This window comes from Camarhynchus parvulus, chromosome 3 (assembly GCF_901933205.1).
Source record: "Camarhynchus parvulus chromosome 3, STF_HiC, whole genome shotgun sequence".
NCBI lineage: Eukaryota > Metazoa > Chordata > Aves > Passeriformes > Thraupidae > Camarhynchus > Camarhynchus parvulus.
In genome coordinates this window covers 4789943-4809765 of record NC_044573.1, presented here as the reverse complement: position 1 = coordinate 4809765, position 19823 = coordinate 4789943, and the positions used below count along the sequence as shown (strand labels likewise).

The window sequence follows — 19823 nt, the reverse complement described above, 5'->3', positions numbered from 1 at the left end:
TTCAGAAGGGAGAGGAGCCGAAAGTTCAAATATTCCCTAAAAGAAAAAAAATGTCAGGAAAATGGCTTGAAGCACATGAAAACATCGAGGTCGTTCCCGGCAGGAGCTGATCCCAGCAAAGCCCAGACTGATCCCATCAGCATCACCATTCCTGCTTCCCACACTGGGCTCTTTTCCAGGTTTTTCCTTCTATCCCACAAATCTTCCTCCTCAGAGAGGAGCAGGAGGAGGGACAGACTCCAGCAGGGCCTTGGATTTGCCCTGGGAATGGGGTAGCGCTCATGATTCCAGGGATAGGAGGGGAATCCTGAGGGAAAAATCATCGGTTTTCCTTTCTGCTGATGGAGTTTGTGGGTGGGAGGTGAGGAAAATGGGATATTCCCACTGGAATTGTATGGTTGGATTGAAAGATTATCCCAGCAGGATAATCCCTGTGGCAGGATCAGAAGTATCCCACCTCCTTCTGGGAGCTGCTGGAATGACAGAATTCCCAAAGAATTCCCATTTTACCCTCTTCAAGCCCAGGCAAGTGTGACCTCAGTTCCCACAGTTTGTGTGGAACAGATGGATTGAAAATCCATGGCAAACAGGAGGGAAGAAAAGCTCTCTGCTGTTCCCAGCTGTTGGTGCATCAATTCCATGGTTTGGATTGGGAAAAACACCAAAATTCCTCTTTTTTTCATGGAAAAGATTCCCCGTCCTGAGCAAAGCCTGGTGGGATTTCCAGAGCAATTCCAACCTGCTTTTCCTTTTCCATGTTGCTCAGAGTTTTCTTCCCTTTGGTTTTGTCCTCTTTAACTCTTTTCCCTCTTCTCCCTCCTATTTATCCAAGGAAATGGGGCTGCTTGGGAATTCAATGGGAGGAAGGCAGGAGCTGCTGGCTCCATATCCGGGGGCTGCCTGGGGGATCTGGAAGTGCTTCCCTACTTTTTAATGGGATTGAGGAATAATCTCCTATCAACTGCACTGGAAAACTGATAGAAAAACAAGATCCCAAGAGCTGGAGCCAGGGCAAACCAGCTGTTGGGGTATTGGGAAGTTTGGGAAAGGGAGAAAACAAAAGAAGCTCTGCAATTCCTGGGAAAAGTCAAGCAAGGTTTTAATTCCTTGCTTGGGCTCTGGGAAGAAGCAAATCCTGCCTTTTTTGCAGCATCACCAGGATCTCAGGTTTTCCTGGAATGGGATGGCCTTTGCTCCGTGCTGGTGATTTACGTGGGAATCAATCCCTTCTCCTGACCCTGGGATATCTGGAGTCGCTGAGCTGGGAAGTTGGGAAGTGGCTGGGATTCAATCCCAAACGTGTTCCCAATCCCTCTGGTGTTGGGACAGGGCTCAGTGGCCCAGGGGAATGTCCCCAGATCTGCCCAGAATTTCAGAATCCCAGACTGGATTCCAGCCAGAGGTCGCCACCACTGGGGCAGGACCTGCAGCTCCCTTTGGATTCACTCCATTATAACAGAGGCTGGATTAACAGAATTTAGGGATCAAATCCGTGCCTTAAACCAGGTTCTAAACTCCATCCCAAGGTTTTCTTGGAGCTGCTTTGGGAAGCCAGGGTGTCACTCCATGGCCAAGGCAAGAGCTCCCAGCCCACAGCAGAGCAGGACACAGATCCTGGCAGGATTTGTCCGGAAAACTCAGCGCTCCCAGTACAATGCCCAATTTCCTGCTGGGAGGGTCCCAGCAAGGCAGGAAAACGTCAGCACTTTTCCAGAGGCTCCAAACTCTGCCTGCCTGCTCCCAGCTGCCTTCAGAGCAGGGAGGATCAATCCTATGATTTTTGCTGGAATTGCACTGCTGTCAATCCTCACCCTGGATCCAGCCCATGGATGCACCAGAGCTTCTCATAACCTTGGGGATGAGAGCTCTGTAAACAAAACTTGGGATTGTTAGGAATGTGGGCAATAAAGATAAGGGCTGGGAAGGCTGGGCAGAGTTTTCTGGCTGGAGAACGTGTCCCAAGGCTGCTCTTTTCCCTCCTTATCGCGGCTCCACAGGAGGTGGGTGCTACTGCCAAGGGATGTGCCGGAGCTCCGACTGCCTCAGCTGGAATTTCCCTGCCTCAGCAAGGGAAAAAAAGGGAATATGAAGTGAAAATTCCCTGGGCTGCTGGGCAGGGAATCACAGCCGGAGGAAAATCTTCCCTTGATTCCACATTAAGCTCCAAGGTGGTTTTTTTTCTCACCCTGAAAACAGGGAAGAAAATGCTTCCTTAGAGGTTTAAAATGAGTTTTCGCTCTTTTCCAGCTTTATTTATTGGTGTTTCCACATGATCCTCCTCCATGCCATCCTCCACACAATGCTGGATTTGCCTATGGAAAGGGAATGGATAGAGCAAAGGGAACTCTGGGGCTTTGGTGAAGCGCTGGGAAAATGGAAACAGCCACAAAAACCATGGATTGGGACCCATTCTCCAGCTCCCGAGATGGGATTTTGCTGGTTAATTACAGCCACATTCCCATGTTAGAAAGGAATTAGGGATCATGTTCCAGGTGCTCCCTGCCCTGCTGTAATTCCAAGGGTTTTACCTTTCCCGGGGAGCCAGCCCAGCTTGCCGGGTTATCTATGGCTGCTTCCGGACCTCCCCATGGAATTTGGTGAAGGCCAGCGTGGAAATGGGAAGAGCCCTGCGGATAAGCATCTGGATCCTGCCATTGTTATCCTGAAAGGAGCAGCAGGAGAAAGGTGGGGAGGAACCAGGGATGCTCTGAGCGGGGCTGATGTTTCCAAAGGGATAAAATCCTTGGATTCTTATCCCTCCCGGCCACCTGCAGGCCAGATCCCAGCTGGAGGCAGCTTTTCACTGACCTCACTGGGTAAACATTCCCTCCTCCCTGGTTTTGCAGGGAATGAGACACTGCATGCACAAGATTGAAGGAAAAATCCATAGCAAAAAAACCCAGGAGCCTGTTCCTTAAGGCTGAGCCCATTCCCAAATCCTCCTGGGATTTTCTGAGGGCTCCAACTGAAATCCAAGCTGGATACCTTCAGCTCCAGGAGGTCTTTTCCCCAAGCAATGTGCTGTGCCAAGGCCAAGCTTCCCATTAATTCATCCCACTGGAGCTGATTCATTTCCCAGTTAAACACCCCGGATTTGGTGTGGTTTTTCCAAACTTCCCTGGAAAAGCTGGAAAAGCCTTAACAGGCAGCTATTGGGATGCCCCAACAGGGCAGCCAGAGCTGGATAGAGCCAGTATTATCCCTAGGGAAGTGGGAAGCATGAACTGGAAGTGGGGCGACTTGGAAAATAATGGGAATGTTATTCTCATCCTACTGCAAAGAAACAGAGGGAAAAGAGATGGAATGGATTTGATCCCAAATAAATGGGATTGATTGGTTTATTGCTGGCATTACCACAGCACCTGTGGCTCCTCTTCCCACTGTGTTACCCTGGATATGGGAATTCTCAGCAGCTAACCAGGATTGCTCCCTTTCAACTCTGCCTTGGCAGGATTGGAACCACGCACCATCTCCAGGATTTTTAAGAGGAAGAGATGGAAAAGTGGCATCCACTGGCTCAGTCGATGATTTTAGGAATGTGCAGTGCTGGCATCGCCCTTCCTCAGAGCTTTTCCCTGCCTGATTTCCCAATCTTTATTTTCAAATCCGTAGCATTCCACACTGATCTCCTATGGAATTCAGGCTATAAATTTCCCTGTCAGTTCTGGCTCCGAGTGGGAATGCTCATGTTGAAACACTCCCACCTGGATTTCAAAAGCCATTCCCTAAAGGTGGAGAATCCACCCTATCCTGGGGTGATCCATCCAGGATCAAACAGCCACCGCTCCAGGGATGAGGAGTGAATGGTTTCTTTTGGTGGGATCCATTTCCCCGCCTGGAATTGCTCTCCAGGCATTCCAGCTGTTTCCTGGGAATAGCAGCTAATTGTTCTTCATAATTCTGTGGGATTTTAGGGGTTTTACTTCCCGCTTCATTCCCTCCTCCTCTAGAGGTCTTGGTGCCAAACTGGGGAGCCCAAAACTCCCGTGGGAACAGCCTGGAATGTACCCAGAGCAGCTGGAAAAATCCCAAGTTATGGTCCTGGCTCTGTTGCCATGGCAAGGAGCTCTTGGATTCCATGAGCACAGTGGGGTGGGGTCATTCCCGGTTCTCCTGCTTGCTCCAACTGGGATCCCAGCAAGAACAGGGCTCCTTACCATGAGCTCCACATCCTTATCTTGCTTTTCCAAAGGGAACTGTTCCAGCTTCTGCTGCTGGACACAGCAGGATCTGGCAGTCATTCCCTGCTCGGAATGCCCTGGGATGGCTGGAGCAGTTTCTTGGGAAAGGGGGATTAGAGGGAACAGCCTCTTTCCATCACAGCAAACTCTGTCTCCTGCCAACATTTCACTGGGAACAGCTTGAAAGGGCTGGAAAAGCCCCAGGGAACACAGATCCCCAGAAGAGATCTGCCTCCTCCGTCACGGCACACGTGATCCACCGTCATTCCCGCCTGGATGTGAATTTGGGATTACTCAGGGGTGAGGTGATGAATCCATGAGTGTCCCAGATGTGAACCCCTGGGATGGGATGTGTCAGCACAAGAATTCCCAAGAAGTGCTATCCAGCTGGGATGAATTTTAGTTTTCCAAAGCCTGGACAAGGAGGGGTTATCCTGGGTCACGCGGAGCTGCCAGGCTTGGAATGAGCAGCCCCTGTGGAAGGAGCAAGGTGTGGAGATCCTCTTGGAATTCTCTTCCCAGCAAAATAACCAAAGTGGCTTTTCCACCCTTATTGGGAATGTTGAGAAGAAGGGAGAGGTGCCAAGGCACCCTCCTGTGCTCCATTCCCAGCTGCTCCATGCCAGGGGCAGCTCCTGCACTTTGTCCTTGGAATTCTGGAATTCTGAGTTTCTAATTCCTTCCCATGCACTCCTGTTTTCCAGAAGAACAAAATTCCCACCTGATCCTTGTGATTCAGCCCACGATGACCTTGTCCTAGCTCTGGGAAAAGGCAGGAAAGCTCAGATGTAGGCATTCCAGTTGGGAATTCTGGGCCTATAAATGGCTCCCTGCTCCTATCCCAGCTCCAGGCGCATGTCCTGAATTCCCAACTTTTGCTCTGGAGATGAAAGTGTTTGTGGAGTCACACGGATTCATTCCTGAACTTTTCCACAGCCTGTTCCCTTGGGAAGTTGGAAATGTGCATCCTCAGCATCCCCTGGATGAGCATGGATCCTTGGACACGGATCCATGGACCTAAAAATGACATTTAAGGAATTTGGGATCTTTTTTCCCTTCCTTTTGGCTTCCTTCCCCTTCTCTCTCCCACATTTTTCCCTGACATTTCAGGCTCCAGCCTGTTTTCCTATTTTTATATTTTCTAAGGATGGGTTCCATGCCCTCACATGCCTGGGAGTAGTTAGGCAGTAAAAACACAGATCCATCATATTTTGGGATGTTCTTCCAGCTTCCAATGCAAGCCTGGGCTTGGCAACCCCATCCCAGTGCTCCAAACAGATTTTTGGGATAACCTGGAGCCAGCTCTCCAGCTGCTGGAAAACCTCCTGACTCCATGGATCCCTCTGAGCTATAAAAATGGATCCATAAAAATCACCAGCCTTTGGAATGTTGGTGGGTACCCAGTATCTGCTGTTGTGATTCCCATATGGAAAAATAAAGGAATTTTAGACAGAATTAGGTGCCACATTATGTCCAGCTCCCAGGTTTTTGTTTGTTATAATTCCCTATGGAATGTGTTTTCCCTGAGGAGAAGGTCCCAAAGGTTGGATCCATACCTTTCAGTGCTGGAGTTTGCCTTGCCTGTGGGTATCCCAGAAAATTCCTCCATACTTGTAGCCTTCTCCGTGCTTGCAGCAACATTTTCCTATTGCCCTGCAATCCCAGTTTATAAGGGATAATGAATCCAGAGGGGAAAAATTGGGACAGGACGTTCTGGGGTTTGGAACTCCAGCTCCATCCAAAGGGATACTTTTCCTTTATCCACCTTGGCATTCCTCCATCCCTGGAATTTCTGGCAATCATTAAATATCCTGGAGTAAAAGCAGATGCTTTAACAAAGAGTTCATGGCCTGACCCAAAGTCATTCCCGCTCCTTTTCCAAAGGTTACCCAGCCATTCCCAACCCCACTGCTCCCTAGGAATATGAATTTTATAATCCCAGTTGGGAAAATATTCCTTTTAAAGATGAGTGGTTGGTCTGGGAACACTTCTGGAGATGGATTTTTGTAAATTTGAAGGTAGACATGGTTCCAAAAGCCATTCCTGAAATTAATTGGGATAATTACTGGGATCATTATTAGGGACAAGCACAAAGCTGTAAAATTAGCGGTGGGAAAACTCAGCAAATCCTTCTCCTCCTCCTCCTCCTCCTCCTCCAGAAATCCCTAATCCACACTTTTATCCCAAAGGCTGGCATGACCCTCATGGCCATTCAGGTCTCAGTCTGCAGTTTGAAGCTCAATGACCGTGCCTAATGACCGCGCTGGGAGCGACGGCGACGGATCAGAAGGGATTAATTGGGATTTTAATGATCTTGGACACTTGGCTTGCGATGAGTTCCTGGCGTTCCATCGGCTTTGCGGGGATGGATCTTGGCATAGGCCTCCTCCAAGCAGGAGAGCTGAAAGGAGAAAAGATGGAGGAATAAGATGAAGGCAGATGGGAATTTCTTAATGGAATGGGGTGTTAGCATTGGAATTGCTCAGGGAAGTTAGGAGTTCCTATCCCTGGAGCAGTCCTGGAACGGGATAAAAGCAGATGGGAATTTCGTGATGGAATGGGTCGTCAGGCTTTGGAATTGCCCAGGAAGGTTTGGAGGTTCACTCCTGGAAGTGTCCTTGAATTCTTAGAGATGAAGGAGATGGGAATTTCTTCACGGAATGGGATGTTAGCATTGGAATTACCCAGGGACATTTGGAACCCTGGAGCAAGCCTGGATGGAATAAGAGATAAAGGCAAATGGTAATTTCTTCATGGAATGGGTTGTTAAGGATTGGAACAGCACAGAAGGTTTGGAATTCCCACCCCTGGAGGAGTCCAAGGAATACCTGGACGTGGCACTCCTGGGCAGGGTGACAGGTTGGACATGACGATCCTAGAGGTCTTTTCCAACCTCAGTAATTTCATGGGATTCTGTGGGACTAAAGGCAACCTCCCGAGCTGCAGCTGGGGCTGAGCTTCCCCAGCAAGGCCTAGGATGACTCATCCTGAAATTCCCCAAAATATTTTGCCAGGTGTTTGTTTCTCCAGGCAGCTGCTCCTTCCATGTTTAGTCATTCCTGTGCCAAGATTCCACACCCAAACTGGGACTAAAAACAGGGCATTTTCTCATCCCTGCAGGAGCACCTGGAGGCAGGAATACCCTCCCTGAAAACACTCAGGCTCAGGACGCAGATATAAACTGAGATTCCTGCTTTTCCCCCAAATAATTTGGATTCGCAAGCCACGGTGAGCGCTCAGCATTAAGGAAAAATAAACACTGAGGGAAAAATATTATTGCTGGGAAGCCAGATATTTACATTTAAAAAAAAATTGGGATAATTCTGGTGGCTAAAAGTCAAGAGGCTTCTGTAGGGGGACATGTAGTTTGGGATCTTGCAAGGGAATGCTGCTTTCTGGGGAACAACAGAAAAACACCATTTAATCTGATGTATTTAGATTTATTTTCCTTATCATTTTCCCTGGTGAACAGCTGGGATCAGCTGGAATTTGTCCGGAATCACCTCCATGAAATCAGCAGCTCTTTTAATCGGAGTCTTGGAACACCAGTACCATAAATCTGGCAGGAATTCTCTCTTTTTTTTTTTGCCATTAGGAAAAACTTTGGGGGTTGTTTTGCTGGATTTCTTCTGGCCAGCAGCAAGGTGCTAATCTGAATTTACTCCCTGGGATCCTCTGCATTCTGTACAGCTTCTTCGCGGAATATTGAGTTGGAAGGAACCCCGTGGAGAAGAGGGGGGAAAAAAGGGATTTTCCTCCCCACCTCCTATTGCTAATGGAATATTTGTTTTATATTGAACTGTAACTAAACAGGAGGCAGCTCCTTTCCAAGCGGGAAAAGCATTAACATCCTGCCCATCAGCTGGAGACTAAACATTACCCACCTGTTTTCCAGACCCCAGATGGGGAAACAGGATCTTTAGGATATTCCATAACCCCCAGACTCACCTATTTCAAAGTTCAACCAGAACTGAACTATTTAAAAACCAATTAAAACAATTTCAATTTGGACTTGACTGGGGGTGTTAAGGAGTTAAAAATATATGGATCAGGCCTTCAGTATCCATGGAATGTCATGGAAAATCCTTTGCTTCCAGAGGTAACTTCTGGGTTTGGTGCCCACAGTTTAGCAGGGGTTAAAATATCTGGAAGAAGGGAAAGCAGTTTGCAAAGTGCCAAGAGCTTAAAAATGTGTGATAAACAAGTAAATGAGCTGTGCTGAGGATTTATTTTGTGCCAGAAGGAAAACATCATAGATACACTCCCAGAATTTGGATTTCCATCGCCCTAACACATCACTTGTCAGGAGTGTAGGGTCAGGATTGCAGGGAATGAATCCCAAAGCAGCCCCACTCCCTCATCCCCTGAAGCTGTGGGAATACATCCTATCACAATCACCACAACACAGGAAAGAGCTCCCGGGAAAAATGAGAGGGAAGGTCCGGAATTCACAGCCCAGAGCCAAAATCCTGTGTGCCTTCATGCCCAGGGTGCTGCTGAGCTGGCTCCAAGTTCATTCCAGAGAAACCTTCCCAAACTGGGGTCATGACGTTGGTGGGAGCCCTTCCAGTGACTCCTGGATTTGTCCCCACATCAGGGACACGGAGTTGGCATCCAAAGTGTTCGCTCCATAACCCCAGGGAACACAGAAGGGTGAAAAGGGCTTTTAACTGATTTGTTATTAATTTTTTATTTAATTATATTTTATTTAATTCATTTATCGCCTTGATCCGTAAAAGTCATTGGTTTCCCAGAGCTCCAAGTGTTCAGCCTGGGGAAAAGAAGCTTTGGGATGATCCAAATGTGGGATTCCAGGACCTGAAGGAGCTACAAGAAACATGGAAAGAGATTATTTCCATGGGCCTGGAATGATGGGACAAGAGGAAATGGTTTCCCACTGCCAGACAACAGGGATAGATGGGATATTGGGAATAAATCCTTCCCTGTGAGGGTGGGGAGGCCCTGGCACAGGTTTCCCAGAGCAGCTGTGTCTGTTCCATCCCTGGAAGTGTCCAAAGCCAGGTTGGAGCACCCTGGGATAGTGGAAGGTGTCCCTTGGCAGGGGGTGGGACTGAATCATCTTTAAACTCCTTTCCAACAAAAATCATTCCATGATCTTGGAATTTGGTGGCTGGACTTGATAGTATTAAAGGTATTCTCCTATTCCACCTTGGTTTGCTCTGGTGTTCAGGTTTTTCCCCCCCAAAAAACCTTGCTGGGAATTAAACTTTGCTGGTTTTTAGGATTCTAAAATCTTCTTTTTTAGACAAAATACACATGGACTTCCCTCAATTCCCATGTTTTTCAAGTGACACCAGTATCTTGGAAGCATTCTGCCAGGATATACAGAATTCCTTCTCCTTGAGACTGAACATGAGGGGGAGAATCCATGGGAGGTTTGATTTGTAGCACGATCCCATGCCAAAATTTCTTATGGAGAACAGGACAAGAGGCTAAGCAGCACTCGGTGCTGACACATGGAGCTCTGTGCTTTCCATCAGGATTTTCTCTGGAATTTGCATTTTTAGCCCATGCTGAAAGCTCTGTCCCTGTTTCATGGATGATCTGGAGGTTTGCTTGGCTCCTGAGAAAAGGCTTTTGGAAGCTCTCTCTGCAGTGCCATGGCTGATATCCATGGCCGGATTCCTTTGCATTAAGGGGATGAGCAGGGCTACAGTCTGGGCAGCTCTTTCTGAAGCCTGCAGCATCCTCTGGTGGAGCCATAAGGAAGGGATATCCATCCAGGGAAAACACACAAGGATGTTTCATTGAGGGGCTCCAAAATGTCCCCCAGCTTTGCTGGGAAGAGCCAAAATCGCCAATACCCCGGTGCTACTTCCCGCTGTGCTCCAGGGGGAAGGAACCTGGGATTTGGGAACACTTCCATCCCTTGGTTTGCTGGAGATATCATGGCTGACCTCGAGCCACAAACGCCCGATGGATCAGGAGCAGAACCTGACTGGCAGAGCTGACTCCCAGTTTTTCCCCTTTTCCTGGTTTTAGTCACCACGATCAAAACCCATGGTATTTCTCCACTCCCAGCCAAGGGAAGTGCCCAGATAAAATCAGAGTTCCCAGGCTCCAATTCTTTCCTGGATTTTGTTGTTTTGGCTTAACAGGTTGTTTTATTTCGCCATCCCAGTGCCTGGAATTCTTCACCCACCACAGGACACCTGGGACTGGCATCTCTCACAGCTGCCTCCCATGTGTTTCATCCCTTCTGTTGAAATTGCAAAATTAGGGATTGGGAAAGAGCAGCTATGATGCTCTTCCTTCTCTCTCCCCACAGGAGAGACACAGAGAATTCCATGGGTTCTAGAGAGCTCCTGAAGCGCATCCGAGGGCACGGAACATTTGGAGAATCAAGTGAATCTCCTGAGAAACAAAACTGGTGAAAAGAGCAGAGCAAAATCCAGCCTTGGGAAAATCCCTCCTGGGATGGACACACGGATACAACCCAGCGGTGTATCCAGAAATTCCCTCCACCCTTGTGGAATTCAGACTAAATTGGCCGGGAGCTTCCCAACTCCTCTGGGTGAGAGCTGCTGAGCACGCCAGTTTTCCGATAAAGGAAAAGCAAACAGCATTCCCTTGTGCGAAGATACAGGAATATTATCCTGACATTTTCAACACGGATCACTCATATTGCTGCTCGTTCTTCCCGCTCCGTGAGCTGTGTCTGGACAATAGAAACATTCCCTGGCTACAAACAAAATAATCAGGATTGAAAACGTGGATAACACAGATGTCTGCCTTTCCTGATTTATTTTTTTATGAAGGAATTTATTTTACATTTCCTTAGGGAATTACAGTCATCCAACATTTTTACAAGCTGTTAAAATGTGAAGACTTAAAAACCTGCACTTAAGTGGGGAAAAAATGCTTCAAAAGAGGAATTTATCTTGGAAAAAAAGATTGGAAGTGCTTGGTAGCCCACCTCAAAATTATTTTATGTGACAACAGACAGGAATACGGGATCACCAGCGGGAAGAAACAGGGAGACCCTGTATTTGTCCTAATCCCGGATTTATCCCGCTAAAGTTCAGAGCGCTGTACTGGTTTATATAAACACCTCTCTTAACTCTGTCACTGTGAAAAATGCGCATTTTATGATTGGCTTTTCGCAAATATTAAAATGAATATTATATGTGTTATGTTAGAAAGTTATGCTGGCGTTTTTCAGTGATCTCCCAGTGTCCACAGTAGATACCCCAGTATCCTCATGGATACCCCAGTATCCTCATGGATATCCCAGTACCCACAATGGATATCCCAGTACCCACAAAGGATATCCCTGTGTCCTTATAGATATCCCAGTATCCTCATGGATATCCCAGTATCCTTATGGATATCCCAGTATCCATACTGGCAGAGCCTGAGGAGCTGCCCCAGCAAACTGAGGACACACATCACTGAGGTCATTTAACCTCGGCTTTTTGAAAGCGTGAAAACAAATTGTTTCTACAATGAGTCGTTTTGGGAATGTTTGTTGGTTTTTTTTGGTGGGGGGGGGAGGATTCGGGTCGATTTAAGGCGCGGTTTAAAGGGTTTTTTCCCCAGTTCTGTGGGAACGCCCTGCCCTCACTCAAAATGGCGGCGGCGCTGAGGCGCTGAGGCCGCGGCCGCCATGGCGCTTTCGGGCGGGAGCCGGCGGAGGAGGCGGCGGGGTAAGGGCGGGCCGGGGCCGGGAGGGACCCTCGGGATGGAGCCCGGGAGCGCCGGGAATCAGCCCCGGGAGCGGCGGGAGCGATCTGGGCTGGTCCTGCCGGGCGGGAGGCGATTCCCGGCTGCTGCCGCCTCCGGAAGTGCACAGGTGACCCCTCGTCTCCCGCTGGGATAAACATTCCCTATCTCTGCTTTCCTCGCAGCGCTTCCCAGACATCTACGGATAAAAATCCTGTGGCTGCATTCAAAATCCAGAAAATGATCCCGGCAGTGCCAGTGGGAAAAGGAGCAGCACGGCACGGCGGCATTCCCGAAGGATGGTGAGCGCCGGTGCTAGGCCAGCCTGGAATTCCTCGGGGGAGGAGCCTTTCCAGGGGTGTCCCGAAGGTAACGTGGTTAGGGAGAAATCCAAGTGCTCTGTGTTTCAAAAAAAAAAACCCAAACTTTAGGACTTTTAGAGGAATTTGGCCAGAAGTTTACTGGAGGGAGAATGGAAATTCTCTGGAGCATAAATGGAAGTTTTTCTGGGGCACAAATTGAGATTTTTTTTTTTTTTCTGAAGCATAAATTGAGATTTTCCTGGAGAATAAATGGAGATTGGGGAGATAAATGGAGATGGATCCTGAGCGCTAAATAGGGATGCTCTGTAGCATAAATGGAGATTTTCAGGTGGATAACATAGAATTTTTTTTTCCAGCAGGTAAATGGAGATTATAAAAATATACAAATATAAAGATTTTCTCGGAGATTCAGGCTACTGCTAGGCTTTATTTTTTAAAGGAATTGCACTGATTCCAGTTGCACTGATTCCAATTCCTCATCAGGAACTCTGTAATTGAATTGAAATATGGTTTGAGTTTTGCATCAGTTCTGATGCAATTAAAGGGTCTTTGCAAATAATCTCTTGGATTAATTATGCTTTCTGCAAATCTTGCACACGTGTGCACATTTTTTAAGTATTTATTCCCAAACTGCCAGGGAAAAAGCTGGAAAGAAGTTATAAACAAACCCATAAAATGAGGAGGAAATGGGGATTTTGTTTAAATCCTTGGAGTGAGTGTTTTGGAGACTTAAGGATGCAGCAGCACTTTGGAAAACTAAAGATCAGCTTCCAAATGGGAACAGAAAATACAAATCTCAAGTTTTTTTCTGACGGAAAAAATGGTGGGAATTGATGGATTTGGGGAAAGATGCTTCAGTTGCTGGGGGGGGGGTTTAATCCAGAAGCAGCTGAACTTGGAGATGATCTTGGAATTTATCTCTCCCATCGGGCTCCGTGTCAGATCCTGGTGTTAAGAGGAGCTCCTGTGGGAGTGTGGATCAGGATCTTATCGGAGATGGGAATCTCACAAAGGAGCAGCAGGAAATTAGCACGTGCTGCTCTCATTGATTTCTCTAAGCACTGCACACAAACCAGGATTTTCCTGCTGGAAAACACGGAGGCAGCAGATGGGCTGGAAGCTCCTGTGGATTTTGGAGCTGAACCTCGGGATCTGCGCTGCTTCCAGTGTGCTGGGGTTGTGTCTCCACATGGGAATAGTTGGCAGGTGTTGGACTGGGAGCATTGCAGAGATCCCTGCTGGCTGTGGGAATTACCCAGTGGGAATCTGGACGTGAGCAATCCTTTTCCAACAGAATTTAGGAAACACTCTTTTGCCCATATTCCCTCAATTTCCTGCTCCTGGGAGATGGTTTAGTTCAGGTGCTGGTGCTCCATCAAAGGTTGGAAGGTCTTTTCCAATCTCAGTGGTTCTATAATTTCACCTGTGAAGGGTGAACAAGGAATTAGGGCATGGAATTCCACTGGGCTTGAATGGAAAGATAGGAAGAATCACTCCAACGTTTTTCTGTTTCTTCTGGCAGGATGGAGAAGAAGAAAATCCTGATGAAGTCCAAGGTTGCTGCTCCCAACCTCCTGAGGGCTCTGCATTCCCTGTACCGCCTCGGGCACCTCTGCGATGTGACAGTCCTCACCCAACACCTGGGAATTCAGGAGGAATTCCTGGCTCACAAAGCCGTCCTGGCAGCTTCCAGCAACTACTTCAAGGGGCTTTTCCTGCACCAGGAGATGCTGGACACCCAGAAGTGCACGGTGACTCTGCAGGACATCTACACCGAGGAGTTCACCTCCTTCCTGGAGTTCGTGTACACAGCAGAGGTGGAGATCGAGGCGGGAAAGCTCCAGAGGATGAAGGAAATAGCAGAAAGGCTGGAATGCAAGGATTTGCTTGATATTTGTGAGGAAGTGAAGGCAGAGGGCAGGAAGGGCTTGGATTTGAGCCTCCACCTGAAAGGGCAGAGGGGTGAAAATAGGGGATCACAGTGGCCTTGTATCCAGCAAGAGGAGAACCCCAGGAACTCTTCCCAGGTCGTGGCAATTCCCATGCAGAGGAAACTTTGGGATAGGCAGAAACATAAGGAGCTGCTAGCAGGCTATGAGCTCATTGGAGGCCAAGGAGGAGACCTGGAGCAGGAGGCCACAGCTTTTCCAGCCCCAAAATCCAGGCCGGCAAAGCTGCCCGAGTGCAACAAGCCACATTCCCCAGCCAGACTGGGTGTGGATATCACCAGCCTGGAAAACAAGGATGGCCATTCCCTCCGCAGGGGGCAGGAGCAGAAGCAGGAATCCCAGGTGTGTCCCTACTGTGACAAGGCCATCAGCTCCAAGTGCGGCCTGGCCGTGCACATCCGGACGCACACTGGGGACGGGCCCTTCCGCTGCCAGCGCTGCCCCGCCAGCTTCGCCCGCAGGGCTGCCTACACCTCCCACCTCAGGTACGGCATTCCCAGGAATGCCCTTCCCTGGGATTCCGGGATAGATCGTTCCTGGAGTCCTCCCTGCCTCAGTTCCAGAATTCCATGGATCTGACTCGAAGCGTGTTGAAATAGGGGTTTTTCACTTGGCTTTGCAGTGCGGATGAGTGGATTGAGGTCTCCTAGATGAGCAATTTCCCATTGGATTAAGGGGGATTTGTGCAACCAGATTTCCTTGGAATCCTCAGATTTGTGGTTTTAAGGAGGAATTTTGTGTCTTTATCTGGGCATTTAGTCTCTATTTCCTTTGGTTTAAATCAATAATTTCATGACCTGGGAGGAAAAGTCCATCCTACATTCCTGGTCAGGTGAAAAGTACAGATCTTAATGAACTGAGGCATTTTAGTTTTCTTTAATTAGCTGGTCCAACTCTTCCCAAAATCTCCCTATTTTCAGGCTTTCCCAGCATGATGGAAATTTCTTAAATGGTGCAAGGAACAATTGAAGGGAAAGGACTCTTTCCCCAAGGCCTGAATTGGAACAATTAAACAATTAATAAGTTTCAATTAAACCTAATGGAAGTTGTCCTCCATTTTTAACAGGAAAATCCATGAGTCTGGGCAAGAGAGGAAACTCCTGCCTGTCTATTGGATGGTGGTTCCATCCTCACATTGCCCAAACCCCACAAGCCGTGACAAAAATCCCGATGGAGAGACTTGGGATGGGGCACCGGAAACCTCAGGGTGTGAGGAAGATGCTGGGAATTCATCCGTTGCTGAAGCAGAAAGGAGCAAGGAGCAAGAGGAATCCCAGGAAGCTGAAGGAGGGAATGAAGATGAAGGTGGAATGAGTGTGAAGGGCGAGGAGCAGGGAGACTATAACACAGGATACTCGGAAGTTGAAGGAAGCAGGGACAATGAGGAATGTTCTGAGGAGGAGGAGGAGGATGAAACCTCAACAGAGAAAGAAAGCAAAGAACCTGAACCAGGTTTTAAACTAAAGAAGGCCAGTAAAAGTGTGGCCAACAAGAGATCCATCTACGTGATCCAATGCGACAAGTGCCAGGAGCAGTTTGTCTCCCGGAAGAAATACGTGGATCACTGCCGGGACGTGCACCAGAGCCTGCCTGGCAAGGTGTACCGCTGCGAGGTGTGCAGCAAGGCCTTCGCCACCTACACCAGCTGGAAGGAGCACCGCGCCTGCGTGCACAGCGAGGAGAGGAGGTTCTCCTGCAGCCTCTGCCAGGCCACCTTCAAGAGGAAGCGGGATGTGAGGACTCACTCCATGAGGAAGCACGAGGGCAGGGCCAAGCGGCCGCTGTGCTCCGTGTGCGGCAAGATCCTGAGCTCCCGCACGGCGCTGGTGTTCCACATGCGGACACACACCGGAGAGAAGCCCTACGAGTGTGGCGTGTGTCACTCCAGGTTTGCTCAGCCTTCCCAGCTCAAGATCCATACCAGGTCAGATTCCAGCCGTGCACATTCCTTGCCCCTTACAGCAGGAATGCCAGGATATTGGGTTCAGTGGGATCCGTGATTAATTCCCTTGCGCAAAGGCTTTGGCTCCACGTTGCGTCTCCTACAGTCGAGATTTCGACATGGATACCCTGTCCAGACTTGCAGGGAATATCCATCATTTGGGACAGGCTCTAAAATCCCATGATGGCCCTCAGTGATGAAGAGTGAGTCAGGGATCCTGGAGAAACAGACCCTGAGCAGTGCTCACCCTCAGAGCAAGGAATTGCCATGGGATTTCATCTCCATGTGCAAATCCAAATCTGCGCTGCTCAGCTGGAGTTTGACGGGATGAGTTGCTCCCTGGTGGTGTCTGTGTGGATGTGCCCTTTCCCAGGAGAGGGTGAATCATCCCATGGAATTTCCCATCTTTCTCCAGAGCAAGATTGATGATAATCCTTTGTCCTGACAGCTCAAAATCAGAAATGATTTTGGACATCATCCTGTTTGGGTTGGAATAAGTTAAGACCAAACATTACGCTCAGATTTTTCTGATTCTGTGTCATTTTCTGTGATTTTCCCTTCTTTCTCCTTTCCCATGCTCTGAGCTGTCTGGGAAAATAAGATGGATTTTCTAGGGCCTGAAAGCGAGGAAAAGGTAAATTTTAAATGGGAATTTTGAATTTTAAAAGGTCAATTTTAATGTGAGTTTTACTCCTAGAATGTAGCTGGAAACACTCAGTTTTCTGAGGGAGCAGAATTTCCTTTTCCCACTACATTTAAAACCCAAGCATTGTTTCAAATCCAGTATTTTAGGCATCAAGACCTAATTAATTACTGATCTTTGGTGTTTTCTCTCCATTAGATCCCACACTGGGGAGAAGCCCTACATTTGTGAGGACTGCGGCGCTTCCTTTGCCGACAAAGGAAAACTCACCGGCCACAAAAGGACACACACAGGTGGGAATAAATATTCCAGGTGGTTTTCCTATGCCTTTCCTGTTTTATTGCTGAGATATGAAATAAATGCCCTTTTTTTTTGTTTTATTTTTTGTAACTCATGGAAGAGTATCCAAGTACCAGGAAGGAATTAATAGGGATAGAAGGACTTTTAGCCTGGAGAAAAGGAGACTCTGGAGGGACTTTGTTGCTTTCCACAATTCCCTGACAGGAGCCAGGGGGAATTTGGGCTCTGCTCCCAAAGAACAAGTGATAGGATGAGAGGAATGTCCTCAAGTGGTGCCAGGGGAGGTTCAGGTTGGATATCAGGAAGAATTCCTTCATGGAAAGGGTTATCTGGCATTGGAATGGGATGGAGTCCCCATGCCTGGATGTGCTCAGGGGACAGCTGGATGTGGCACAGGTTGGACTCGATGACCCTGGAGGTCTTTTCCAGCCTGGATTCTGTGATTTGCAGACTGATTCTGAAGGACAGAATTCCCCTGGGAGAATTCCTAATGTCCGGTTTCTCTTCCCTCAGGAGAGCGGCTGTTCAGGTGTGACGTGTGCGGGAAGCACTTTGCTACCAACGAGTACCTCAAGTGCCACAAGCGCTGTCACCTGGGAGCCAAACCCTACAGGTGTGAGGTCTGTGGGAAAGCCTTTGGACTCAGAGCCTCCCTGGCCCAGCACAGCAACGTCCATGCAGGTAATTCCAGGGCTGGGAAAAGGAACGGTGGCTTTGTGGTCCTTGTGTGCACGGGGACATTCCAGCCCATTGCTGAATTAGGGGATCCCAGAATCATTGAGGTTGGAAAAGAGCTCCAGGGTCATCGAGTCCAGGCTGTGCCCAATCCCCACTTTGTCACCAGCCCAGGGCACTGAGTGCCACGTCCAGGCATTCCTTGGACACCTCCAAGGATGGAAATTCTGTCGGGAAGCAGGGCTCATGGGAGCGTTGCGTGGTATCCTAGAAAACTGAGGCCTGGATTGTGCAGCTGAAGGAATTTGGAGTAGAGGATGGAGTAGAGTAGCCTTGGCAGGTATTGGGAAATATTTACCATGGAATGGTTGGGATTGGAAGGGACCTTAGGGGCATCTCATTCCACCCCCTGCCATGGACACCTTCCACTCTCCCAGGTTGCTCCAAGCCCCATCCAGCCTTGGACACTTCCCGGGAAGAGCCAGCTGCTCTCTCCTAAGTGCCCCTAACCCTTCGCTGTCGCTGTTATTGCCAGAGACCCGTCCCTATTTCTGCGAGCAGTGTGGCAAGGCCTTCACTCAGCAGGGAGCTCTGCGGCGCCACCAGCGCATCCACACCGGCGAGAAGCCCTACAAGTGCCGCGCCTGCGACAGGACCTTCACCGACATGTCCACCCTGCGCCGGCACGTGGCGGTAGGACATCCCCCATGGCACCTTCCCCCTCCTCAGTGCCACCTCCAGCCTGCCAGTGCCACCCTGGCAGCGGGAATGTCCAGCCCTCAGGAGGGGCCGTGCTAGGGATGAGTTTCAGGGCAGGGCGATGAGCTGCCATCTTAAAGCCACCATCTTAAAGCCGCCATCTTAAAGCCACCGTCTTCTCCTGAACTTTGTGGGGTTTTGGTCCAGCAGCACAGCAGCTCCCACTGGTGGCTGCCAGCCCTAGGGGAAGAGTCACCATCCCTGGGAGTGACTGGATACAGCACTTCCTGGTGGTCGTCATCTCCGAGATCTTTTCCTCTAAAAGATTCCATGAAAATGTGTGAGGAAGGACTCGGGGTTTTAGATTTTTTTATGGATTAACTGCAGAGTGTCCAATGCTTTAAGCCTCATTCCAGCCTCATAACACCATGGTTTATTCAACCTCGTGCCGCAGGAATTCACACATTCCCAGCATTCCGCTGGAAAACGCTGAGCTCGGCTCTTCCCAGAGACCTCCAGGTCCTGGAAGTGACAGCACAGACAGAACAGGAGGTTCCCTTCCAGCTCCAAGTCAATATTTTGCCTGTGTGCTGAAATTCCAGCTGATTTTGGATGCATTCCATGGCAGCAGAGCCAGAAATTCAGCACGGATTTGGCAAAAGAGCCTTGTTTGTGTTTGAGTTGAGACTTGAGCGCAGGATCGTGGAGTTATCCCAGAATTGTTGGATTTAGTTAAACATTTGGCAGTTAAAAATCAGATCTAATTGTTTTTCTGTCTCGCTCCCTTTTTTTTTCCCCAGATCCATGACCGGAATGCTCACTGGAGAAGCTACTTGATCGACCTCACACAAAAGAAAGACCACAACTGGTCCAAAATAGAAACTTTAGTGGAAGCGCATCCGGGAGGAGATCCCGTGCCGGAAATTTGGTCGGGAAACTTTATGAACCAGGAAGTGCTAAAGCAGCAGCAGCACACGTGACACCTGGGCTTGGGGACACCGGGGACACTGACCTCTCCCTTTTGTACTTATAAAGTCAGGTTTAGACCCAAAAATGGGCGGTTGGAGGCAGAATGGCAGGAGTTATCCTTTAGAATGCAGGGAATCATTCCCAATGGTCACTGCAGCTGCCTCGGGAGCTGCATTGCCGATGATAAAGGGGTAATTCCTCATGAGGGTATTTATTCCACTGAAATGTTTGCATCTGGCCAGAAGTTTATTTTTCCCCAAGCTGTGGGAGCATCCCATTGGGAATGGGCAGGGCGGGGTGTGTGTTTATACAAACACAGCGCTGTAAATCACCAATTCCTCCTTTAATAAAGCTGCCAGAGCCGCCCAGCCCGTCCCTCCTTCATTCGCCCGAATTTCCCAGGGAAAATGCCGGGATTTGGGAATGCCAAAGCCGGGGGCGGGGTAGGCCGCGTTGCCG

General features: G+C 48.8%; 1 protein-coding gene across 1 annotated transcript; it reads left to right on the top strand.

The window, feature by feature from the left end:
- Positions 1-11882: 11882 nt before the first annotated feature.
- LOC115902816 (zinc finger protein 665-like) lies at positions 11883-19733 on the top strand. Its single transcript, XM_030946634.1, is given in 8 exon segments — positions 11883-11994; positions 13710-14621; positions 15203-16060; positions 16920-17014; positions 17535-17702; positions 18232-18389; positions 19196-19322; positions 19325-19733. Coding segments are annotated over 7 exon segments (2421 nt in total). The 5' UTR covers positions 11883-11994; position 13710; the 3' UTR covers positions 19429-19733.
- Positions 19734-19823: the final 90 nt, after the last annotated feature.